At 51.7% G+C, this 21,840-nt stretch overlaps 2 protein-coding genes and 1 long non-coding RNA gene across 3 annotated transcripts; all 3 read right to left on the bottom strand.

Annotated features, from left to right (window-relative positions):
- Nucleotides 1-2,974: 2,974 nt before the first annotated feature.
- Nucleotides 2,975-4,349, bottom strand: LOC115913726. The gene is made up of 3 exons (XR_004061407.1): nucleotides 4,093-4,349; nucleotides 3,717-3,806; nucleotides 2,975-3,491 (listed from the first exon to the last, which is right to left on the bottom strand). It is a non-coding gene; the product is annotated as an uncharacterized LOC115913726 (long non-coding RNA).
- Nucleotides 4,350-6,167: 1,818 nt separating this feature from the next.
- Nucleotides 6,168-8,289, bottom strand: LOC115913681. Its single transcript, XM_030965846.1, has 2 exons — nucleotides 6,841-8,289; nucleotides 6,168-6,774 (listed from the first exon to the last, which is right to left on the bottom strand). Exons 1-2 carry the CDS (start codon nucleotides 8,093-8,095, stop codon nucleotides 6,512-6,514), a joined length of 1,518 nt encoding a protein of 505 aa, XP_030821706.1. The 5' UTR covers nucleotides 8,096-8,289; the 3' UTR covers nucleotides 6,168-6,511.
- Nucleotides 8,290-8,556: 267 nt separating this feature from the next.
- Nucleotides 8,557-17,233, bottom strand: KLHDC8A (kelch domain containing 8A). The gene is made up of 8 exons (XM_030965826.1): nucleotides 16,950-17,233; nucleotides 13,050-13,116; nucleotides 12,000-12,400; nucleotides 10,936-11,169; nucleotides 10,285-10,352; nucleotides 9,946-9,988; nucleotides 9,139-9,279; nucleotides 8,557-8,944 (listed from the first exon to the last, which is right to left on the bottom strand). The coding sequence occupies exons 3-8, from the start codon at nucleotides 12,373-12,375 to the stop codon at nucleotides 8,751-8,753; spliced, it is 1,056 nt and encodes a 351-aa protein (XP_030821686.1). The 5' UTR covers nucleotides 12,376-12,400; nucleotides 13,050-13,116; nucleotides 16,950-17,233; the 3' UTR covers nucleotides 8,557-8,750.
- Between the last annotated feature and the right edge of the window lie 4,607 nt (nucleotides 17,234-21,840).

Raw genomic sequence — 21,840 nt, 5'->3', positions numbered from 1 at the left:
GATTACTCACCCAGACCTGGGTTTTCCCACCGCTCCCGGCGAGCTCTGGCCGAGCAGGGGGTCCCAAACGCCTGCCAGGGATGATTGAAACCCTGGCTCCTCTCTGCGCGCTTTGGAGGTGACGCAGAGATGACACAGAGTGACACAGGATGGAGCTCGCAGCACCTCGGGGCTGTCAGGACAGAGCCAGGCGGGTGACACTGTCCCCTGGCTGGGTTTGTCACCGGGGTGAGGTTTCAGAGTGACCTTTTGAGGAGAGATGTCCCTCAGGGAAGGTGGAGCCACAAGTCGTGGGCACAGCCTTGCACCGAACAGCTCCCCGCGGCTGTCACCTGTCCCAGCATGGTGACGCATGCATGAAATGGGATTTCGGTACCACTGGGCCACTCTCCATGGCTGTCACCTGTCCCACACACATTAAATGTCATTTTGGTACAACTGGGCCACTCTCCATGGCTGTGATCAGTACCGATGCAATCCCACACACATTAGATGTGATTTTGGTACAACTGGGCCACTCTTCATGGCTGTCACCCGTCCCACACACATTAAATGTCATTTTGGTACAACTGGGCCACTCTCCAAGGCTGTGACAGCTACCAGCACTGTCCCACACACATTAAATGTGATTTCGGTAAATTGGGCCACTCTTCATGGCTGTGACCTGTCCCAGAGATGTCCCACATGCATTAAATGTCATTTTGGTACAACTGGGCCACTCTTCATGGCTGTGACCTGTCCCAGCACTGTCCCACACACATTAAATGTCATTTTGGGAGAATTGGGCCACTCTCCGTGGCTGTCACCTGTCCCAGAGATGTCCCACACACATTAAATGTCATTTTGGGAGAATTGGGCCACTCTCGATGGCTGTCACCTGTCCCACACGCATTAAATGTCATTTTAGTAAATTTGGGCCACTCTTTGTGGATGTGACCAGTACTAGCACTGTCCTACACACATTAAATGTGATTTTGGTAAAATTGGGCCACTCCACATGGCTGTCACCTGTCCCACACACATTAAATGTCACTTTGGTACCATTGGGCCGCTCTCCATGGCTGTCACCTGTCCCACACACATTAAATGTCACTTTGGTACCATTGGGCCGCTCTCCATGGCTGTCACCTGTCCCACAAACATTAAATGTCACTTTGGTACCATTGGGCCGCTCTCCATGGCTGTCACCTGTCCCAGCACTGTCCCACATGCATTAATGTCATTTTTATCCCATTGGGCCCATCTCCATGGCTGTGACCAGTACCAATGTGGTCCCACACACATTAAATGTGATTTTGGTACAACTGAGCCACTCTCCAAGGCTGTCACCTGTCCCAGCGATGTCCCACATGCATTAAATGTGATTTTGGTACCATTGGGCCACTCTCCAAGGCTGTCACCTGTCCTACACACATTAAATGTGATTTTGGTACAATGAAGACACCCAGGTCCCTTCCCCTGCCACTGTCACTGATTTTTATGACCACCTCGGTTCCTCGCAGGGATGAGCAGCTCCAGGCTGCTCCTTTCCCACTCCAACCCTCCCCGAGCTGAACAAACCAGGCACAAATCTCTCTCTGCTCATTCTAAAATCAGCCCGGGACATCCGAAGACGATGCCGGGCTGCAGCAATCGCGATAATGAACTGTGATAATGGATTGTGATAAAGAACGGCGATAATGAGCAGCGCTAATGAATTGTGGTCATGAATTATTTACACAGAGCAGCAACAGGAGCCGTTTCCAAGGGCCACGGGGAAGATAAACACGGCGGGGAGGAGCTGAGCTGAACCCGACTGCGGCAATTTCAGCCTCAAAGCAAACAGGATCCTGTCCGGGCACGGCTCGAACCTCCCTGGCTGCGGCCAGCAAAGGGATTGAGGGGAAAATGCCACTGTCGCTGCCGTGGGATGGTTAAAAATAGCTTAGAAACGGTTGTAAAATAATTGCTAATTGTTATTGAGTGCTGTTAGTTGGGTTATTTTATTGTAAAAGGGGTTTAAAGGGTGGTTATGAGAAATTATACATAACCAAAGTGCAGCACACCCTCAGTGAAAGGAGCCGGCCTGGACTGAGCTGTGCTGGCCAACCAAGGCCTAAAACCTTCATGTCACTGTTGCTGTCATGGGATTGTTAAAAATAGCTTAGAAACTGTTTTAAAAGAATTGATAATTGTTACTGAGTGCTGTTAGTTGGGTTATTATATTGTAAAAGGGGTTTAAAGGGTGGTTATAAGAAATTACACCCAAGCAAAGTGCAGCACCCCCTCAGCGAAAGGAGCCGGCCTGGCCTGAGCTGTGATGGCCAACCAAGGCCTAAAACCTTCATGTCACTGTTGCTGTCGTGGGATTGTTAAAAATACCTTAGAAACGGTTGTAAAATAATTGCTAATTGTTATTGAGTGCTGTTAGTTAGGTTATTATATTGTAAAAGGGGTTTAAAGGGTGGTTATAAGAAATTATACATAAGCAAAGTGCATCATCCCCCAGAGCCAGCCGGTACTGAGCTGTACTGGCCAACCAAGGCCTAAAACCTTCATGCAAATGAAGGATCCAAAAAAAACCAAACCAGAGGGACAAAAAACAGGATCAAAAGGGGCATCTGAGCCAGGGAAGCTGTGCCCTTCCCCTGGGACATCGGGGCCATCGCGGCTGCAGCATCCTCAGCAGGAGCGCTCCTGCTCGGCCCAGGCCCCCTTGCTTTGGGCCTTTATTTTTATTGTAATAAATGCTGAAATCACTTTTAGTACCCCTTGTTTTAGGCCTTTCTTTTTATTGCAATAAATGCTGAAATCAATTTTAGTACCCCTTGCTTTAGGCCTTTCTCTTTTTTATAATAAATGCTGAAATCACTTTAGTACCCCTTGCTTTGGGCCTTTCTTTTTATTAATTAGAATAAATCTGAAATCACTTTTAATGAATAAAATAAATAAATAAATGCTGAAATCATGTTTAGTACCCCTTGTTTTAGGCCTTTCTTTTTATTATAGCAAATGCTGAAATCGCTTTTAATACCCCTTGCTTTGGGTCTTTCTTTTTATTAGAATAAATGCTGAGATCACTTTTAAATAAATAAATAAATGCTGAAATCACTTTTAGTACCCCTTGGTTTGGGCCTTCCTTTTTATTACAATAAATGCTGAAATCACTTTTAATAAACAAAATAAATAAATAAATGCTGAAATCACTTTTAGTACCCCTTGTTTTGGGCCTTTTCTTTTTATTGTCATAAATGCTGAAGTCACTTTTAGCACCGTTGTTTTAGACCTTTCTTTTTTGTTAGAATAAATGCTGAAATCACTTTTAATAAATAAATAAATGCCGAAATCATGTTTAGTACCAGGAGTCTCGTCCCATTTTTAACAGGATCTCTCCAGCCCCATGTTTGGGGTCCCGGTGGATTTTTTGGGATGCTTTTCCCGAGGTTTCCCCGGCTGTGCAGCCCCGCAGAGTTTCTGTTCCCAGCGGATAAATTCCTCCCGAGGATTCTGTGCTGCTGTGGGAGGGGATGTTTATTCCAGAGCGGCTCAGGAAGCCTTTCCCATTTTTATGGGAATGCCAAGGGACGCGGAGGGAGCCCGCTGGAATCCGCTGATAAGGATCCTCCAATGTGGCAGCGCCCCGCCGCTTTCTCCGCTGGGGAAATCCACAGAAATTCCCCTGGAAAACCCAAACCGGGTTTGTCCCGTGGCCCCACTGCGTGTTCACTAAAACCAACCTGAAATCCAGCCAGGAATTTGGCTCCGTGTCAGGGAAACCTGCTCGGAGCTCAGCTTGGTGCTCGGTCACAGCTCTGTCAGCTTGCAGGCTGCAAAATTTATATTAATTAATTTATTACATTAAAATCAATTTCAGCGTTATCCTGGCTCTGAAAACTTCCACATCCTGGCCAAAACCTGTGGCTCTGCCTCGGGAATGGGTGGGCACAGGGTCTGTTTGTGGGCTGGGAAAGGGATAAACATCACCAAAGAGATTCTCTGGGAGCAGGGAGGCCTCCCACAGGGAAAGGAAGAGTCATTAAAATGCCAGAGACAACAAAAAGTTTAATGCTGGCCCCTGGTTCGTTCGTGGCCCTGGGCCCCAGCATTCCTCACCTGCTGCCCGGGGTGCTCGGGCAGGTGGGAAACCCATTTTCCCTCTGGAAACCCCGGAGAAAGCCGGGAATGCTCTGATCCTCCCCATCCATCAGCAGGAGAAGGGAAACTCATCAGCGCCAATGGGAGCCTGTGGAAAAGTCATTTATGGCCTTTCACGGATGGTGAGAGCAGCAGAGGCCACCCCAGGAGTGCAGCTGGGTGTTCCATCTGTCCATCCATCCATCATCCATCCATGGATCCATCCCTCCATCCTCCATCCATCATCCATCCATCTGTCATTGATCCATCAATCCATGGATCCATTCATAATCCATCTATGGATCCATGCATGGATTCATCCATCCATCCATGCATCCATCCATGCATCCATCCATCCGCATCCATCCATCCATGCATCCATCCATCCATCCATCCATCCATCCATCCATCCATCCATCCATCCATCCATCCATCCATCCATCCATCCATCCATCCATCCATCCATCCATCCATCCATCCATCCATCCATCCATCCATCCATCCACCATCCATCCATCCATCCCCCATCCATCCATCATCCATCCATCCATCCATCCATCCATCCATCCATCCATCCATCCATCCATCCATCCATCCCCCCATCCATCCATCCCCCATCCATCCATCCACCATCCATCCATCCATCCATCCATCCATCCATCCATCCATCCATCCATGGATCCCTCCATCCCAATTTTTCCACTAAACCACCCCTCCAAGGCTCCCTTTATCACAAATCCACCTCCCAGGTGTCCCTGTCACCCTCCTGGGCACTGGGACTGTCACAGCACGTGGGGCTGAAGAAACCCTGAGGCATTTAGAGGAAAAAGAGGAAAAATTCCCCTCAAAAAAAAAAAAAAAAAAACCAAAAAAACAAAAAAACAGAAAAAACCCCCACAAAAAGTCCACAAAAAAAGCTGGAGCTTTTATTTTGTGAGCAGGAAGCGTCTGTGTCTCAGGATGGTGACTCCACATCCGCTCCAGCGCCAGCAGATTCCCAGGAATGGGAACAGCCAAAGGTGACTCCACAGCTGGTGGCCCCACAGGGCTGGGGACATCCCAGGGATGAGGATGGCAGTGACAGAGCTGATCCCAGAGCTCAATTCCCAGCTCTCCAGAGAGGAATTCCCAGCTGGAGCTGGAGCAGCGCTCACACAACCCCACACTGGGCTCCTTTTGGGAACTGTCACCACAAACTGACCCCAAAAAGCAGCACTGACCCCCAAAAATATTGTCCCCACCAGCCAGGGCCAGCCCAGCAGCGTGTCCTGAGCCCATGGCAAGGTGCAGGATTCATTTCTGCTCCACCCCATCCTTTGGAGGCTGCTCCTTGAGGAAGTTTCCTGTTTGTGCAGACGAAGTCTGCTCAGGGACGATAAATGAGGGTTTTTGGCAGCAGGGCCAGCTCAGCCCTCAGCCTCTGTGCTGGAGCAGCCACCGGGGCTGAAAAGCCTCTCAGCAAACCCCGAGCGTGGGGAGTTCAGCCGAGGACAAGGCCGGGGCCGCTCCGGGATTTTTTTTTTTGTCGCTGGAAAACTCCAAAGGCTCGGCTGGGTTGGGATAAAGGAGGGGGCACGGAGGGTCCCAGGGGCAGAGGGGCCAGCTCAGGGCTTCCTGCAGCCCCCCAGGGCCAGGCTGGTGACAAACCCAACATTTATCCAGTCAAAGGAGCTCCGGGGCCCTCTCATCCCAAGGGATTCACTGCAGAGCTCGGGGGCTGCAGCGGGACCCAGCCCTGGAGGCATTTCCTGGGCAGCAGCGTCAGGGACTCTTCGGACTCAAATCCAGCCCTGTCCCAGCTGCTGGACAAAATCCAGCCCTGTCCCAGCTCCTGGACTCAAATCCAGCCCTGTCCCAGCGCCTGGACACAAACCCAGCCCTGTCCCAGCGCCTGGACACAAATCCAGCCCTGTCCCAGCTCCTGGACAAAATCCAGCCCTGTCCCAGCTCCTGGACCCAAATCCAGCCCCGTCCCAGCGCCTGGACACAAATCCAGACCTGTCCCAGCTCCTGGACTCAAATCCAGCCCTGTCCCAGCTCCTGGACCTAAAACCCAGACCTCTCCCGCCTCCTGGACACAAACCCAGCCCTGTCCCAGCTCCTGGAGGGTGTTTGGGCTCCTCGGGGGTGTCTTTCTACGGGAATAAAATACTGGAGGAGACGCGCAGCACCCAAGTTATTTGCTGGATCTTGCAGCACCTTAAATGGGATTTTAGAGCCGCCCTGGTGCAGCGCCACCCGGGCAGGGCAGCCCGGGACAGCGGGAGGTGCTGCTGCAGCCGCAGCCCGGCCCAGGGATGCCATCTGCTGTTCACAGCGCTGGGAGGAGACCTGGGGCTCACCCAGCCCAAACCAAACCACCCAAACTGCTAAAATCCTCAAGGATGCCATCTGCTGTTCACAGCTCTGGGAGGAGCCCAAACCGAACCACCCCAAACCCGCCGAAATCCTCAAACCCGCCCTGCAGGCACAGCCAGGAGCACCTGAGCCACCCGAACTGGGCTCGGGTCACATCTCTGGCACCTGGAGGGCCCAATCCAGGGAGGTTGTGTCCTGCTGGATCCCATTTCCCAGCAGGAGCATCCCAGGGCAGGGCAGGAATGAGGCCACCCCCAGCTGGCACCCGGCGAAGGCAGCGGCTGTGCCAGTCCTGTGCCAATCCTGTGCCAATTCTGTGCCTGTTCTGTGCCAGTCCTGTGCCAGTCCTGCGCCAGTCCTTTCCCAATCCTGTGCCAGTTCTGTGCCAGTTCTGTGCCAGTCCTGTGCCAGTCCCACGCCAGTCCTGTGCCAATCCTGTGCCAGTCCCGTGCCGTTCCTGTGCTGTTCCTGTGCTGGTCCTGTGCCAGTCCCGTGCCAATCCTGTGCCACAGTGAGGGGCCAGAGCAGAATGCGCCCTCGGGAGCAGCCCCTGGCCCCAACTCCTGCAGGAACCCCAAGGAACAGCCACGGGATGGTGGCAGGAGAAGGCAGAGAGCAATCCTGGATCCTGCTGCAGGTTTGGAGTTTCCTCCGGGAGAAAATCTGTAGGGAAGCACTTGCAGATCCCAGGATGGAGGAGGACACCACCACTGTCCCCGTGAGCCACACTGACCCCTCTGGAGAGCCCCAGCGCCTCCCAAGGTGTCACCTGTGACCAGGATGGCTGCAGGGACACAATTCCCACACAGGATCTCCAGGGTCCTTCATGTGGGCAGGAGATGTGGGGAGCAGTTGTTCCAGCTGATGTCCTCATGGAGCTGTGGGGAGCAGTTCCTCCTCCATGGAGCTGTGAGGAGCAATTCCTCCTCCATGGAGATGTGGGGAGCAGCTCCTCCAGCTGATGTCCCCATGGAGATGTGGGGAGCAGTTCCTTGAACTGGGTGTCCCCATGGAGATGTGAGGAGCAGTTCCACCCCCATGGAGATGTGAGGAGAAGCTCCTCCAGCTGGGTGTCCCCATGGAGATGTGAGGAGCAGTTCCACCCCCATGGAGATATGGGGAGCAGTTCTTCCAGCTGATGTCCTCGTGGAGCTGTGGGGAGAAATTCCTCCCCCATGGAGCTCTGGGGAGCAGTTCTTCCCCCATGGAGCTGTGAGGAGCAGGTCCTCCAGCTGATGTCCCCATGGAGCTCTGGGGAGAAGTTCCTCTGGCTGGATGTCCCCATGGAGATGTGAGGAGCAATTCCTCCTCCATGGAGATGTGGGGAGAAGTTCCTTGAACTGGGTGTCCCCATGGAGATGTGAAAAGCAGTTCCTCCAGCTGATGTCCCCATGGAGATGTGGGGAGCAGTTCCTTGAACTAGGTGTCCCCATGGAGATTTGGGGAGCAGTTCCTCCTCCATGGAGCTCTGGGGAGCAGCTCCTCCAGCTGGATGTCCCCATGGAGCTGTGAGGAGCAATTTCTCCCCCATGGCACTGTGAGGAGCAATTCCCCTGGCTGGGTGTCCCCACGGAGCTGTGACAGTGACAGGAGGGGACCCCTGGCCATTGTGGGGGCTCCTCATGGACAGCAGTGCCAGGAAGGGAGGCACCAGAATCCCGTCAGTGCTGGATGGGTCTGTCCCAGTCCTGGGAGCTGCCAGCGCTGTCCCCAGTGCCACTGCTGGGGACAGCCAGGGGCAGGGCCCTGTTCCAGGTGGGATTCTCAATCAGGCAGGTTCCAATCAGGCACAGGGCCCTGTTCCAGGTGGGATCCCCACTCAGGCAGGTTCCAGATTAGGAATCAGGCACAGGGCCCTGTTCCAGGTGGGATCCCTACTCAGGTGGGCTCAGATCAGGCATGGGGACCTGTTCCAGGTGGGATTCTCGTTCAGATATGTTCCAATCAGGAGTCAGAGAGGCACAGGGCCCTGTTCCAGGTGGGATTCTCATTCAGATGGGTTCCAATCAGGAGTCAGAGAGGCACAGGACCCTGTTCCGGGATTCTCACAGGTGAGAGGGGAAGCGGGGATCCCCACTCCAGATGGGTTCCAATCAGGAGTCAGAGAGGCACAGGGCCCTGTTCCAGGTGGGATCCCCACTCAGATGGGTTCCAATCAGGAGTCAGAGAGGCACAGGGCCCTGTTCCAGGTGGGATCCCCACTCAGATGGGTTCCAATCAGGAGTCAGAGAGGCACAGGACCCTGTTCCAGGTGGGATTCTCGTTCAGATATGTTCCAATCAGGAGTCAGAGAGGCACAGGGCCTCCACGGCCGTGCTGAGCCCCTGGCTGACGCCCCCCACGGCCAGCAGGCAGTCCCTCAGCACGATGCTGGAGCAGGCGCAGCGCGGGGTGGGCATGGGGGGGAGGCTCTCCCACTTGTTCTTCTCGGGGTGGAAAGCCTCTGCTGACTCCAGCACGGTCGGCTGATTCCCTGGAAGCACAAAAGGAGGCGCTGGATGATCTGGGAAGCACCACGGAGCTTCTCTTGTCTGCTCTGACCCCATCCCATTACCGGGTTTGTTTTCCCTCCCACCAGCCAGCATTGGGATTTCTCCTTTTTTTTTTTTTGGGATGGCAACAATTCCAACACTTTTTTAAAGGGTTCCCAGGGTCCCAGAGCCTCACCCAGGCCCCCAGCCACCACAACTCTGCCTCGCAGGTAGCCGGCCACGAAGTCTGCTCGCCTTTTCTTCAGGTAGCAGGAGCGCTCCATCTTCATCCACCCACCTGGAGGGACAGGACACGCTGTGGTTGTGGGATCACCCACTCCTGGAAAGGCACCCACCCCTCTGAGGCCCTGGCTCTGGAAGGGCAGTTTGGCTGCGTCACCTTGGGGTGATAAAACCCCATGGGATGGTTGGGTTTGGCCCCTGTTATCGCACTGTTGGATCCACTTGGGATTGAGGTTTTCCCATTGCACTCGGTAATCCTGACTGGAAACCATCCTCTAAGCTGAGCTCAAGGCAGCAGCAGATGGGAGCAGATGGGAGCTCTGTGCTCTGCAAGGGTGGCAGAGCCCCAAACCCAGCCCTGTGTGCCCAAATCCCAAACCCAGCCCTGTGTGCCCTAAACCCAGCCCTGTGTCCCCAGACCCCAAACCCAGCCCTGTGTGCCCCCAAACCCAGCCCTGGGTGCCCTAAATCCCAAACCCAGCCCTTTGTCCCCAAACCCAGCTCTGTGTGACCCCAAACCCATCCCTGTGTCCCCAAACCCAGCCCTATGACCCCAAACCCATCCCTGTGTCCCCAAACCCATCCCTATCTCCCCAAACCCATTCCTGTGTCCCCAGACCCATTCCTGTGACCCCAAACCCAGCCCTGTGTCCCCAAACCCATCTCTGTGTCCCCAAAGGCCTCCCGAACAGCTCCATGGCCCAACCCATCTTCCCAAACCCATTGCCCCAGGTCGCAAGCCGTCCCACGGTCCCCAAACCCAACTTGGGCTGGCGGTAAACCCAGCCCTGGACCCAACCCCCCTGTGTCCAAACCCAGCCCTACTCCCCAAACCCATCCCTGTGCCCCAAACCCAGCCCTTTGGTGGGCAAACCCATGTTGGGAAACTGTTGTCCCCAAACCCAGCCCTGTGTCCCCAAACCCAGCCCTATGTCCCCAAACCCATCCCTATGTCCCCAAACCCATCCCTGTGTCCCCAAACCCATCTCTGTGTCCCCAAAGGCCTCAGGAAGGTCCATGGCCAGTCCATCTCCCACCTTGCTCCAGGTTGAAGACGTCCACGGTCCTCATGAAATGGAGAGGGTCGGAAGAAACGAACAGGGAATTGGAGTGGAGAGTCGGAATGGGAAAGGAGGGAGAAGGCTCTTTTGGTGGGGATGTTGGGAATGGAGAGGGAGTGTGGAAATGGAGAGGGGCGTACTTGGAAAGACTTCCCTGGGGAGGAGAGGGAATTGGAGAGGAGGGGATTGAAATGGAAAAGGATTTGGAAAGGAGAGGAATCGGAGAGGAAAGGGAATTGGAATGGAGAGGGAATTGGAACGGAGGGAATTGGGAAGGAGTTGGAATGGAGAGGGAGTTGGAAAGAAAAGGGAATTGGAATGGAGAGGGGATTGAAATGGAGAAGGATTTGGAAAGGAGTCGGAGAGGAGAGGGAAGTGGAAATTGGAACGGAGGGAATTGGGAAGGAGAAGGAATTGGGAAGGAAAGGGAGTTGAAATGAAGAAGCAATTGAAATGGAGAGGGAATTGGAAAGGAGAGGGAATTGGAAAGGAGGGAATTGGAATGGAGGGAATTGGAAAAGAGAGGGAGTTGAAATGGAGAGGGAAGTGGAAAGCAGAGGGAATTGGAGGAAGAGAAAGGATGCAGAAGGAAGCAAAAGGAAAAAAGTGAAGGAGAAGGAAGGAGAAGGAAGAAAAAGGAACAAAAATTAAGGAAAAGGAAGGAAAAGGAAAGGGAAGGAGAAGGAAAGAGAAGAAGAAGGAGAAAGGATGGAGAAGGAAGGAGAAGGAAGAGAGGAGGAGGCAGGGCTGCTCCTTACCCAGCACGTAGATCTTGGTGCCCCTCAGGATGGACGTGGCCGCGTAGCGGGGGGTGGGCATGGCAGCCAGGGACACCCAGATGTCCTTGAGCACGTCATAGTGCTGCAGGAAGTTGTGGGGCCGCAGGTCCGAGCCCATCCCGCCCGCTGCGTACACCCTGTAGTCTGGATGGGGCAAAAACCCCCAAAAATCCCAATAAATCATTGTAGGAAAGCACCAGAACCACCACACCCTTAATCTGATGCAAAAACCCCCAAAAATCCCAATAAATCATTGTAGGAAAGCACCAGAAATCCATCCCCTTCTGCTGCGTACACCCTGTAGTCTGGATGGGGCAAAAACCCCCAAAAATCCCAATAAATCATTGTAGGAAAGCACCAGAAATCCATCCCCTTCTGCGTACACCCTGTAGTCTGGATGGAAATCATTTGCTGCCAATGGCCGCCTCGTGGAGCGAGCTGCACTTTGGGGAAAGATTTCCACAATCCATTATTCTATATCAAAACCTGCTTCCACCTCTACTCCCCTCTCAGCTTCTACATTCCAAGACCTTCCTGCCATCTGTGAAACTTCCCCAAACTTTCCACGTTTCCCACCACTTGCCCTTGCCGCCACCGAGATGCCCATGGCAGCCTCACGGAGTAAACTGTGCTTTGAGGAAGTTTTCCACAATCCATTATTCTCATATCAAAACCTGCTTCCACCTCTACTCCACCCTCATCTTTTACATTCAGAAACCTTCCCGCCACCTTTGAAACTTACCAAACTTTCCACGTTTCCCACACTTGCCTTTGGCCACGACCGAGATGCTCATGGCCACCTCATGGAAGCTTTCCACAATCTATTATATCTATTCTTCTCAATCAAAACCTGCTTCCACCTGTATTCCATATCAAAACCTGCTTCCACCTCTACTCCACCATCATCTTCTACATTCCGAGACCTTCCTGCCACCTGTGAAACTTCCCAAACTTTCCACGTTTCCCACACTTGCCTTTGGCCGCCACCGAGATGCCCATGGCCGCCTCACGGAGTGAGCTGCGCTTCCTCCAGCGCCCCTCGTCCGTGTTGTACATCTCCACCACCTTCAGCGGCAGCTGGTTGGCGCCCACGCCGCCGATCACCATGATCCTCTTGCCCAGCACAGTGACGGCCACGCCGGCCCTGGCCGTGGGCATGGCGGGCAGCGCTGCCCACTGGTCGGCCTCGGGCGAGTAGACCTCGAAGGAGTCCACGGCGACGCCGTTGTCATCGCAGCCGCCCACGGCGAACACCTGCCCGCCCGCCTCCACCAGCGTGGAGTAAACCCTGCGGCTGGGCAGCGGCGCCAGAGACTTCCACTGGAAGTCTTTGGTGCTGGGCGGCTCCATGGTGGCCGCCGGGAAGGGGTTGGTGCTGGGAAAAAAAGAGAATTCTGGAATTGTTGAAGGTGGAAGAGTTCGCCAGGATCGGCCAAGTTGTGCCGCTGAGTGCCACATCCAGGAATTCCTTGGACACCTCCAAACCCCCATGGGCAGCCCCTTCCCAGCCCTTTCCATGAGGAAATTCCTGCTGATGTCCAACCTGAGCCTCCCCAGCCCAGCCTGAGGCCGTTCCCTCTCCTCCTGTCCCTGTTCCCTGCGATAAGATCCCAAATCCCCCCGGCTGTGCCCTCCTGGCAGGGAGTTGTGCAGAGCCAGAAATTCCCCCTGAGCCTCCTTTGCTCCAGGCTCAGCCCCTGCCCAGCTCCCTCAGGACTCTCCAAACCCTTCCCAGCTCCCTCAGGACCCTCCAAACCCTTTCCAGGTTTCTCCAAACCCTTCCCAGCTCCCTCAGGACTCTCCAAACCCATCCCCATCTCCATTCCCTTCTCTGGACTCGCTCCAGCCCCAAAATGTTCCTCCTGAACTGAGGGAAAATCCCAGAGTGCAAACCCCACCTTGGCAGGAGCAGAGCAGGACCAGAGCTGCCCTCTCATTGCCACCTGTCCCCTGTGCCACCCCCAGAGCGCCACTGTCGCCTGTCCCCTGTGTCACCGCCACCCCCCCGCGAGCAGCACTGCCACCTTTCAGCGCCTCTCCATCAATCCTGCGGCTCCGGAGCCGCCTCAGCAGCTCACGCAGAGACCGAGCCTAAAAATAAAACAGAACAAAAAGAGGTGAGAAAACAAAAAAAAAAACCAAAGCAACAACAAACACCCCCGCCACACACAAAAAAGGAAAAAACAAAAACCAAGCCAGGCGAGAAGGCTGGAGTCAGTTTGTTCTGCTGCTTCCCCGCCCCCAGGTGACTTCAAACCGGGCTCTGCTCCCTCCACGCCTCTTTCCCTGCCGGCTGGGGAGCTTTTCCTGCTCTCACCCACCGGATTCCTCCTCCTGACCTTCCTCACATCCCCACCCTGAGGAACGCGAACCCCCGGCTCTGCAATCCCGGGGCGCAGAGCTGGGAACGCGTGGTCATTGCTCCATCTCCTCTCTCGTTCATTAAGCGAGATGCAGATGAGCTTAATTAGCGAGAGAGGGCGAAGGGAGAGGGACAAGGAAGGAAAATCCCTCCCCACCCTTCCCATCCAACCCCGAGCCTCCATAAAATCCGATTAGTCCAAGCAGGGCTGTTTGTTTTTATTATTATTTATCACCCCAAATAAATGTTCAGGAGCGCACCAAACATCATTTATTGCATGAGGAATTAATAAATAAACGGAGAAATCCTGCTTGGGCTGCCACCCTCCAGCAGCAGGAGCTGCCGTGGGCCCATCCACAATTCCCGGGGCAATTCCTGGAAATTCCCGGCTCCGGGGGGACCAAGGGACACAAAGCCACGATCAAAAGCAGCAGCAGCAGCACATCAAGCCTCCCAGAATCCAAGGAAAAAGCAGCGAGCAGCAGCACAGACTGCTCTGCCCTCCCTGAGCAGCATCGCCGGGATTTGTGCCCCAGCAGATCCGGGGTTTTGTCCCCACGGATGATTGATTTCCTTTCCAGGTGAATTTTCGTGGATAAATTCACCCTGGGCTGGCTAATTAGCAAAGCAGAGCCAGCTCCTGTTTCCAGGAGCTCGATGGATTTGCGTCCAAGGAATTTCAGCTCCTGTTTCCAGGAGCTCGATGGATTTGCGTCCAGGCGTTCCTGACCTCTGTTCCTTCAAATCCAAACTGCTGGGATGAGACACAACCAGCGCCACAGCAGAACCTGGCTGGGGCCAGGCAATTCCTCCTTCCAAAGCTCAGAAATAATTGCCTAAAATGGCTTAAAAATTAATTTTCGACATCCCAGCAGGCAGAGAGCGCTTGGAGAGGGATGAGGATTTTTCCAGGCAGGTGCTCCATGGGAATAAAGGAGCAAAGAGCCAGGAATTCTGCTGGAATGCAAAGCCCTGCCTGAATTCAGCTGCCTTGGCGCACAAAGATTCTGCTCCTCTTCCCTCCCGTGCTATTTAAAGGAAATCAAGGTCAGGCTCACATGCTGAATTCCTGAATTCCTTCGCCTCCTCCGGATCTCCAAAAATCACCTGGATTTCACCGGGAAGCAACACCAGCGCCGTGCTGGGAGCTGGGAGAGCTTCCTGAGGTCAAATTCCCCTCCCAGGCCCAGGAATTATCGCTTCATCATCCCAGACTAATCGACATTGGAAATCCAAAGAAGGGAAATTGCTTTTCCACTGGCAGAGCTGGGGCCGAGCCCTCTTCACTCCTTATCCCTGCAGGGTGAAATTCCTTGGTTTAAGGGTGGAAAAGATGAAATCCCTTGGTTTAAGGATGAAAAGGATGAAATTCCTTTGGTTTAAGGATACAAAGGATAAGTTTCCTTGGCTTAAGGATGCAAAGGATGAAATTTCTTGGTTTAAGGATATAAAGGATGAAATTCGTTGGTTTAAGGGCAAAAAGGATGAAATTCCTTGGTTTAAGGATGGAAAGGATGAAATTCCTTAGTTTAAGGACATAAAGGATGAAATCCTTTGGTTTAAGGATGGAAAAGATGAAATTCCTTGGTTTAAGGATGGAAAGGATGACATTTCTTGTTTTAAGGATGGAAAAGAAGAAATTCCTTGGTTTAAGGATATAAAGGATGAAATTCCTTGGTTTAAGGGTGGAAAGGATGAAATTCCTTGGTTTAAGGATGAAGATGAAATTCCTTGGATGGAAAGGATGAAATTCCTTGGTTTAAGGATGGAAAAGATGAAATTCCTTGGTTTAAGGATAGAAAGGAAGAAATCCCTTGGTTTAAGAAACCCTCCAGGGTCTTTTCCAAATGGATTTGGAGCATGGATGGGCAGGGCCAGCCCCAGAGAGGGGTCAGGGCTCCAGGGACAGCTGGATTTCTCCCCGGATATTCCCTCCAAGGAAAACCCATCTCTCATTTTGGAGATCCCCTGGATTCGTGGCATTTATGGACCTGCAATAATTTGGGGTTTCTCAGAGCCAGGCATTGAGATTCCAACGGGATTCATGGGATGAACAGGGGGAGATGCCAGAGCAGCTCCTTTCCCTTCCCATCTCTCTTCTCTCCAAGATTTGGAAGTTTTGCTGCTCCAGGGTGGAAATTCCAAGGGCTGGAGCGCAAATCTCCTCCCATTTGGGAAGGGGGCAGAGCCAGGGTGGTGCTCAGAGCCCCAGAACTGGCGCAAGGAGCGGGTCAGACACACCCAGCCCCTCCTCAGCGGGGCAGAAAAATCCACCGGAGAAACTTCGGGAAAAAGGTTCCTCCTCTCCCCCGTGTCCCGATGGAAAAGGGGCTGGGAACAGCCGCGTTCTGGTGCTTTTGCTCCAGCCCCGGCAGCTGGGAATGAGAGGAACAGGCTTGGAATTGTCAGCCGGGGATTCCTGACCCCTCCTCCGCCTCAGCTCCCTCGCCATAGTAACAACCGCCCGGAACACCACAACGACAACAACAACAACAAAACCTCGCCGGTTCCCCGCCTCTGCCTGGGAAAACAAACCGGCAAAAAGAGCGAAAACCGCTGGGATGGGGAGAGATTTCGTTGTGTGGAGCAGAGCAGCGCTCTGAGCTGTTTTGTACCCCCCGATGCCGAGCATCCTTTGGGGTGCAGGAGGGGCTGGGGCCGGCCTGGCCTCCCCCGGATTCACCCCTTCCCCCATCCCGGTCCCTCGGGAGCCTCTCCAGCCTCCCCCTGCCAGCTGCGATCTCCTGATGGGAGGGACAGGGCTTGTGGAAGGAAATATTGCCCACAGGAGCGTGTCAGGGGTGTCACAGCTCCGGGACAGCGGCAAAAGCTGCTTCGTTTTTTGAAAGAGCCCAAATCAGCCTTTTTTTAAAAAAAATCCTGAGCGGGCTGAAAAAACAGCAGAGCAAGGTGAGGGCTGCTCATGTCACAGTTGAGCTCGGGAGCTTGAATTTAATTTAAATAATTTAATTTAGTTTAATTCAAGAGCAAGGACCCACCTGCAAGGGCAAAGGGTCTCCCTTCCCCATCCAGCTCCCACCAGGATCCTGAATCCCCCTCCTCATCCCCAAAAGCTCCCTCTGCCCCAGCAGCTGCTCTCCTGCACGGGTGGAACACAGAAAGGCTTTTCCAAGCCCTCCGGTTTCTCAGGTTGTGTTTCCAGAGCTCTTTTTTCTCTTTATTTCAGCTGCAGAGGGAACGGGAAGAGCTGGGGCCAGATCGCAGCTGGGGGAGGTCACAGCGACCCCATCCCTGCCGGGCCTGGTCTGGGAGAAAAGCTGGGAAAAGGGATTGGGGATGCTGGGAGGGAAAAAAAAAAAGCTGAAAATTTGGGATTTTGGGGGAAAAAGTACAGGAAAACCCCATCCTTTTCCACAAAAAGTAAAGAAAAAAAATTATCGTTCCTCACCCGATTTTTGGAAGGGAAACACAAACTCCAAGTTTTGTTTGTGGCTGTTCCTGAAAAGCCTGGGGTCCCAAAGCATCCCCCTCCCAAAGGACCTCCAGGGAGGAATTCCCTCCCTCCCTCCTTCCCTCCCCACAATTTCTCGGGAATACTCACAGCTCCGCTGGAGCATGGCTGGAAATGCTCCGGATTTTCCCAAATCCTCCGAGCATCCCCTTCCTCCCACTCCCCGCCGGGCTGCGAGCGGCGCCGGGAGAGAGAATTGCTGCGTGGGAAGAGAGGGGGAACAAAAAAAAAAAATCAAATAAATCAAATAAATCCGCGTAAATCCAGCGGCGCTGCTGTTCCCCCCTCTGGAAGATGTAGGACACTCGGGGCGGGGAGGGTTTCCCCAGCTGGGCTCCTCCTCGGGGCCGTGCGTGCGAATTCCCGGCGTTCCCGATCCATCCCTGAGCCTTTTATGGCTCCCCACGCTCGCACAGGATGTTCTGGAACCGCCGCGCTCCCCCCGCTCCCCGCCCTAAAGCGGAATTACCGGCGGAATTACCGGCGGATTTTGGCAAAAAAATCTAAAAATCGGGAGCTGAGAGGAGGCAGAGATTGTCTGGGGAGGGATGGGTGGATCCCAGGGATCCAGCAGGGAAGAGCCCATCCTGTGGATGTCACCCCAAAAATGGGAGAAACGGGCGCGGCAAGGGCAGCTGGGGCGGCAGAACCCCAAAATTCTGTTCCTGCATCCCACAGGGAGCTTGGAGGAGCGGGATGCTGGAGCCTCTGGAGCTGAAGCCTCTGGAGCCGATTCCCAAAATTTTGCTCCTACATCCCACAAACTCAGACTGGGATGCTGGAGCCTGTGGATTCCCAAAATTCTGCTCCCCACATCCCATAAGCTCAGAGGAACAGGATTTTGGAGCCTTTGGAGCTGATTCCCAAAATTTCTTCCCCTGTATCCCACAAGGAGCTTGGAGGAGTGGGATGTTGGAGCCAATTCCCAAAATCCTGCTCCCCACATCCCACAAACTCAGTCTGGGATGTTGGAACCTGTTGATTCCCAAAATTCTGCTCCTGCATCCCAAAAGGAGCTTGGAGGAAAGGGATTTTGGAGCCTTTGGAGCTAATTCCCAAAATTCTGCTCCTGCATCCCAAAAGGAGCTTGGATGAGCAGGATGTTGGACCTTTTGGGGCTGATTCCCAAAATTCTGCTCCCTCATCCCACAAGGAGCTCACAGGAATGGGATATTGGAGAACTTGGAGCCAATTCCCAAAATTCTGCTCCCTTGCAGCTCCCACATCCCATAGGGAGCTTGGAGGTGTGGGATGTTGGAGCCTTTGGAGCTGATTCCCAAAATTCTGCTCCCAAATCCCACAAGGAGCTCACAGGAGCAGGATTTTGGACCCTTTGGAGCCGATTCCCAAAATTTCTTCCCCTGTATCCCACAAGGAGCTTGGAGGAGTGGGATTCTGGAGCCAATTCCCAAAATTTTGCTCCTACATCCCACAAACTCAGACTGGGATGTTGGAACCTGTGGATTCCCGAAATTCTGCTCCTGCATCGCAAAAGGAGCTCAGAGGAGTGGGAAGTTTGACCCTTTGGAGCTGATTCCCAAAATTTCCATCCCTGCATCCTACAAGGAGCTCAGAGGAGCAGGATTTTGGACCCTTTGGAGCTGATTCCCAAAATTCTGCTCCCGCATCCTGCAAGGAGATCAGAGGAGTGGGATATTGGAGCCTCTGAAATTGATTCCCAAAATTTCTTTCCCTGCATCCCACAAGGAGCTCGGAGGAAAGGGATTTTGGACCCTTTGGAGCCCATTCCCATCCTGCCACCCATCCCAGGATTTTTCTTCCCTGACCTGGTTCTTTCCAAAGCTGTTAAAATCATCTTTTTCTCCTCAAAGTGCTGCGGAATAACTTTGTGGAAAAATCCTTCAAAGATTTTTCTTTTTTTTTTTTTTTTTTGGTGGTCTCAAAAAAGCAGATTTTTTTGTTTACCTCACCCTGCTTGGGAATGATAAAGGAAGTGTTGATGTGAAAGGGAAAAATAAATTAATAACAGTCCTGAAAATCGATAAAATCCCTGCAATTCCACATCTGTTTCCATGGGAACAGCAGGAGAGGTGCAGGAATTCCTGCAGATGACACCAGGGAGGTTTTAATTCCCTTTTTCTCACCTGTGGCACCTCAGGCTGAGCCAATTCCATCCCAAAACCATTCCTGGGATGGGAAAGGGGGGGAAGAGCTGGAGGAGGAAGAAAAATTGGGGAAAATGGGAAAAATCAGCTGTGGAAATGGAGACAAAGGGGTTTTAGTTGGCTTTTTTTCCTTGAAATAACAATAAATAATAATAATAATAATAATAATAACAATAATAATAATATCCTTGAAAAATAATAACATTTCAATTAATTTAATTCATTTAATAACAATAATTTTAACAATAATATATAATAATATATTATATGTAATTTTAACAATTTTTTTAAAATAATGTTGTAAGTAAAGAGGGAAAATGAATTTTTTTTTGTGGATAAAGAGGGAAAACAGGGATTTTGTTGTGCCAGCAAGGAGAGAAATGCACAGGATGGGAGATCCCTAATTTTTCCCAGAGATTGCTCAAGCTGACAGTTAATTAAGGAGTTAATTAAGGAATTTTTCAGTGCAGGGAGTGCATTAATTGGTGCAGACAGGAGCTCAGATTTCTCCATCAGATTTTCACCCGTGGGGAGAAATCCACCAGCTGTGCCCACCCGAAGTGACAAACGCGGGGCGACAGCGTTCCAGGCAGGCAGGAACTGGGAAAAGACAGGGGAAAAAGGGGAAAAATACCCCAAAACCATCACAAAACCCATCCCAAAACCATCCCAAAAACCTTCGCCAAACCATCCCAAACACCATCACAAAAACTGTCTCAAAAACTATCCGAAAACCATCCCAAAACTATCCAAAAACCATCCCAAACACCACCCCAAAATCCACCCCAAAAACCCAAAAACTATCCCAAAGCCATCCCAAAACCATCCCAAAATCACCTCAAAACCCATCCCAAAAACTCATCCAAAATCAATCCAAAACTCATCCAAAACCACCCCAAACACCACCCCAAAAACCACCTCAAAATCATCCCAAAACCACCCCAAAACCATTGCAAAAACCACCCCAAAACCATTGCAAAAACCACCCCAAAACCCATCCCCAAACCATCCCAAAACTCATCCAAAACCACCCCAAACACCACCCCAGAAACTACCTCAAAACCATTCCAAAACCACCCCAAAACCATCCCAAAAACCATTCCAAAATCTATTCCAAAAAACACCCCAAACCCATCCCAAACACCACCCCAAAAACCACCCAAAAACCATCCCAAAACACCCAAAACCATCCCAAAACCATTCCAAAATCTATTCCAAAACCCCCACCCCCAACCCATCCCAAACACCACCCAAACCCCCCAAACCACATTCAAAAATCCCAAAACCTATAAAAACCCACCAACATCCCAAAACCACCCAAAAAAAACCATCCCAAAACACCCAAAACCATCCCAAACACCGTCCCGAACACCACCCCAAAACCACCCCAAAACCCCCAAACCATCCCCAAACCATCACAAATTTCATCCCAAAACCACCCCAAAACCCATCCCAAAAAAACCAAAAAACCTTCCCCAAACCCCCCCCCCCCCCCCCCCCCCACCCCCCAAAACCATCACAAAACCCATCCCAAACCACGCCAAACACCACCCCAAAAACCACCTCAAAACCATCCCAAAACCACCCAAAACCACCCCAAAAACCATCCCAAACACCGCCCAAACCCCCCCCAACTCCCTCCCAACCCACACACACCCCAAAACCACCCCAAAACCATCCCAAAACCACCCCAAAAACCATCCCAAACACCACCCCAAAACCATCAAAACCCAAACACCCACCCCCAAACCCCCACCAAAAACCATCCCAAACCAAAACACCCCAAAACCCATCCCCAAAACCTCCCAAACCCTTCCCAAAACCATCCCCAACCAAACCACCCCCCCCCCCCCCCCACCACCCCAACACCACCCCCCCCCCCCCCCCAACACCCCCCCCAACCCCCCCCCCCACCACCCCAAACCCTGTCCCAAAAACCATCCCCAAAACCATCCCAAACACCACCAGAGCTCTTTCACCCATCTCTATTAAATCTTTAAAAATCCCATAAAATCTGATTTTTACACCGATTTTTTTTCCCCCCTCATCTGCTCCTGGCCCTTTTCCCCACCTGGGCCGTCAATGATTAACCCAGAGGAGCAAAATCCATCTGCCCTCTTTCCTTTTCCTTCTGGATCGTTCCCAAACCAAACTCCGGGATAAATCCAGGGGATTTTCTCCCCTGCTCTGGGATTTCTGGCCAGGAAGGGGATGCAGGAAGTGACCCCCAAAAAATTCAATTAAATTTAATAAATTAACTTTCATTCATAAATAAATTAATATTTCATTGATTATTAGTAATAAGTAAATATTTATTAATTGCTGCCCAATAAATTAAATTTCAGTTCCAATATTGAATAGAAATGGCTATATAAAAATTGATATAAATATTTTTAATTTTTATATAAGTATATATTATAAATATATTTATGTGTTATATGTTATCATTATTATATAGAATTATTGTCTTTATTTATTTGTATATGTTATATTATATTATATTAATTATATATCATATAATATTATGTTATGTTGTTATGTTAATTATTATATTATATTATATTATATTATATTATATTATATTATATTATATTATATTATATTATATTATATTATATTATATTATATTATATTATATTACTTCCCATCTTGCCCTCTTTCAGGGCGGCAAAAACAAGATGCAAGGAGAAGCCGCAGAAGCCGGGGCGCTGCGTTCACCCCCAAATCTGCAGTATCGCACCCCGAATCCCCAAAACCCTTGAATCAAAGCCTGAAAATTCCCTTTCATCCCAAATTTTTTATTTTTTAGGATTTTCTTTCCCCGCGGTGAAAAAGGGAGCCCCCAAGCGGGGCCC

This window comes from Camarhynchus parvulus, chromosome 26 (genome assembly GCF_901933205.1).
Source record: "Camarhynchus parvulus chromosome 26, STF_HiC, whole genome shotgun sequence".
NCBI lineage: Eukaryota > Metazoa > Chordata > Aves > Passeriformes > Thraupidae > Camarhynchus > Camarhynchus parvulus.
This window is presented reverse-complemented; position numbering and strand designations above follow the sequence as displayed.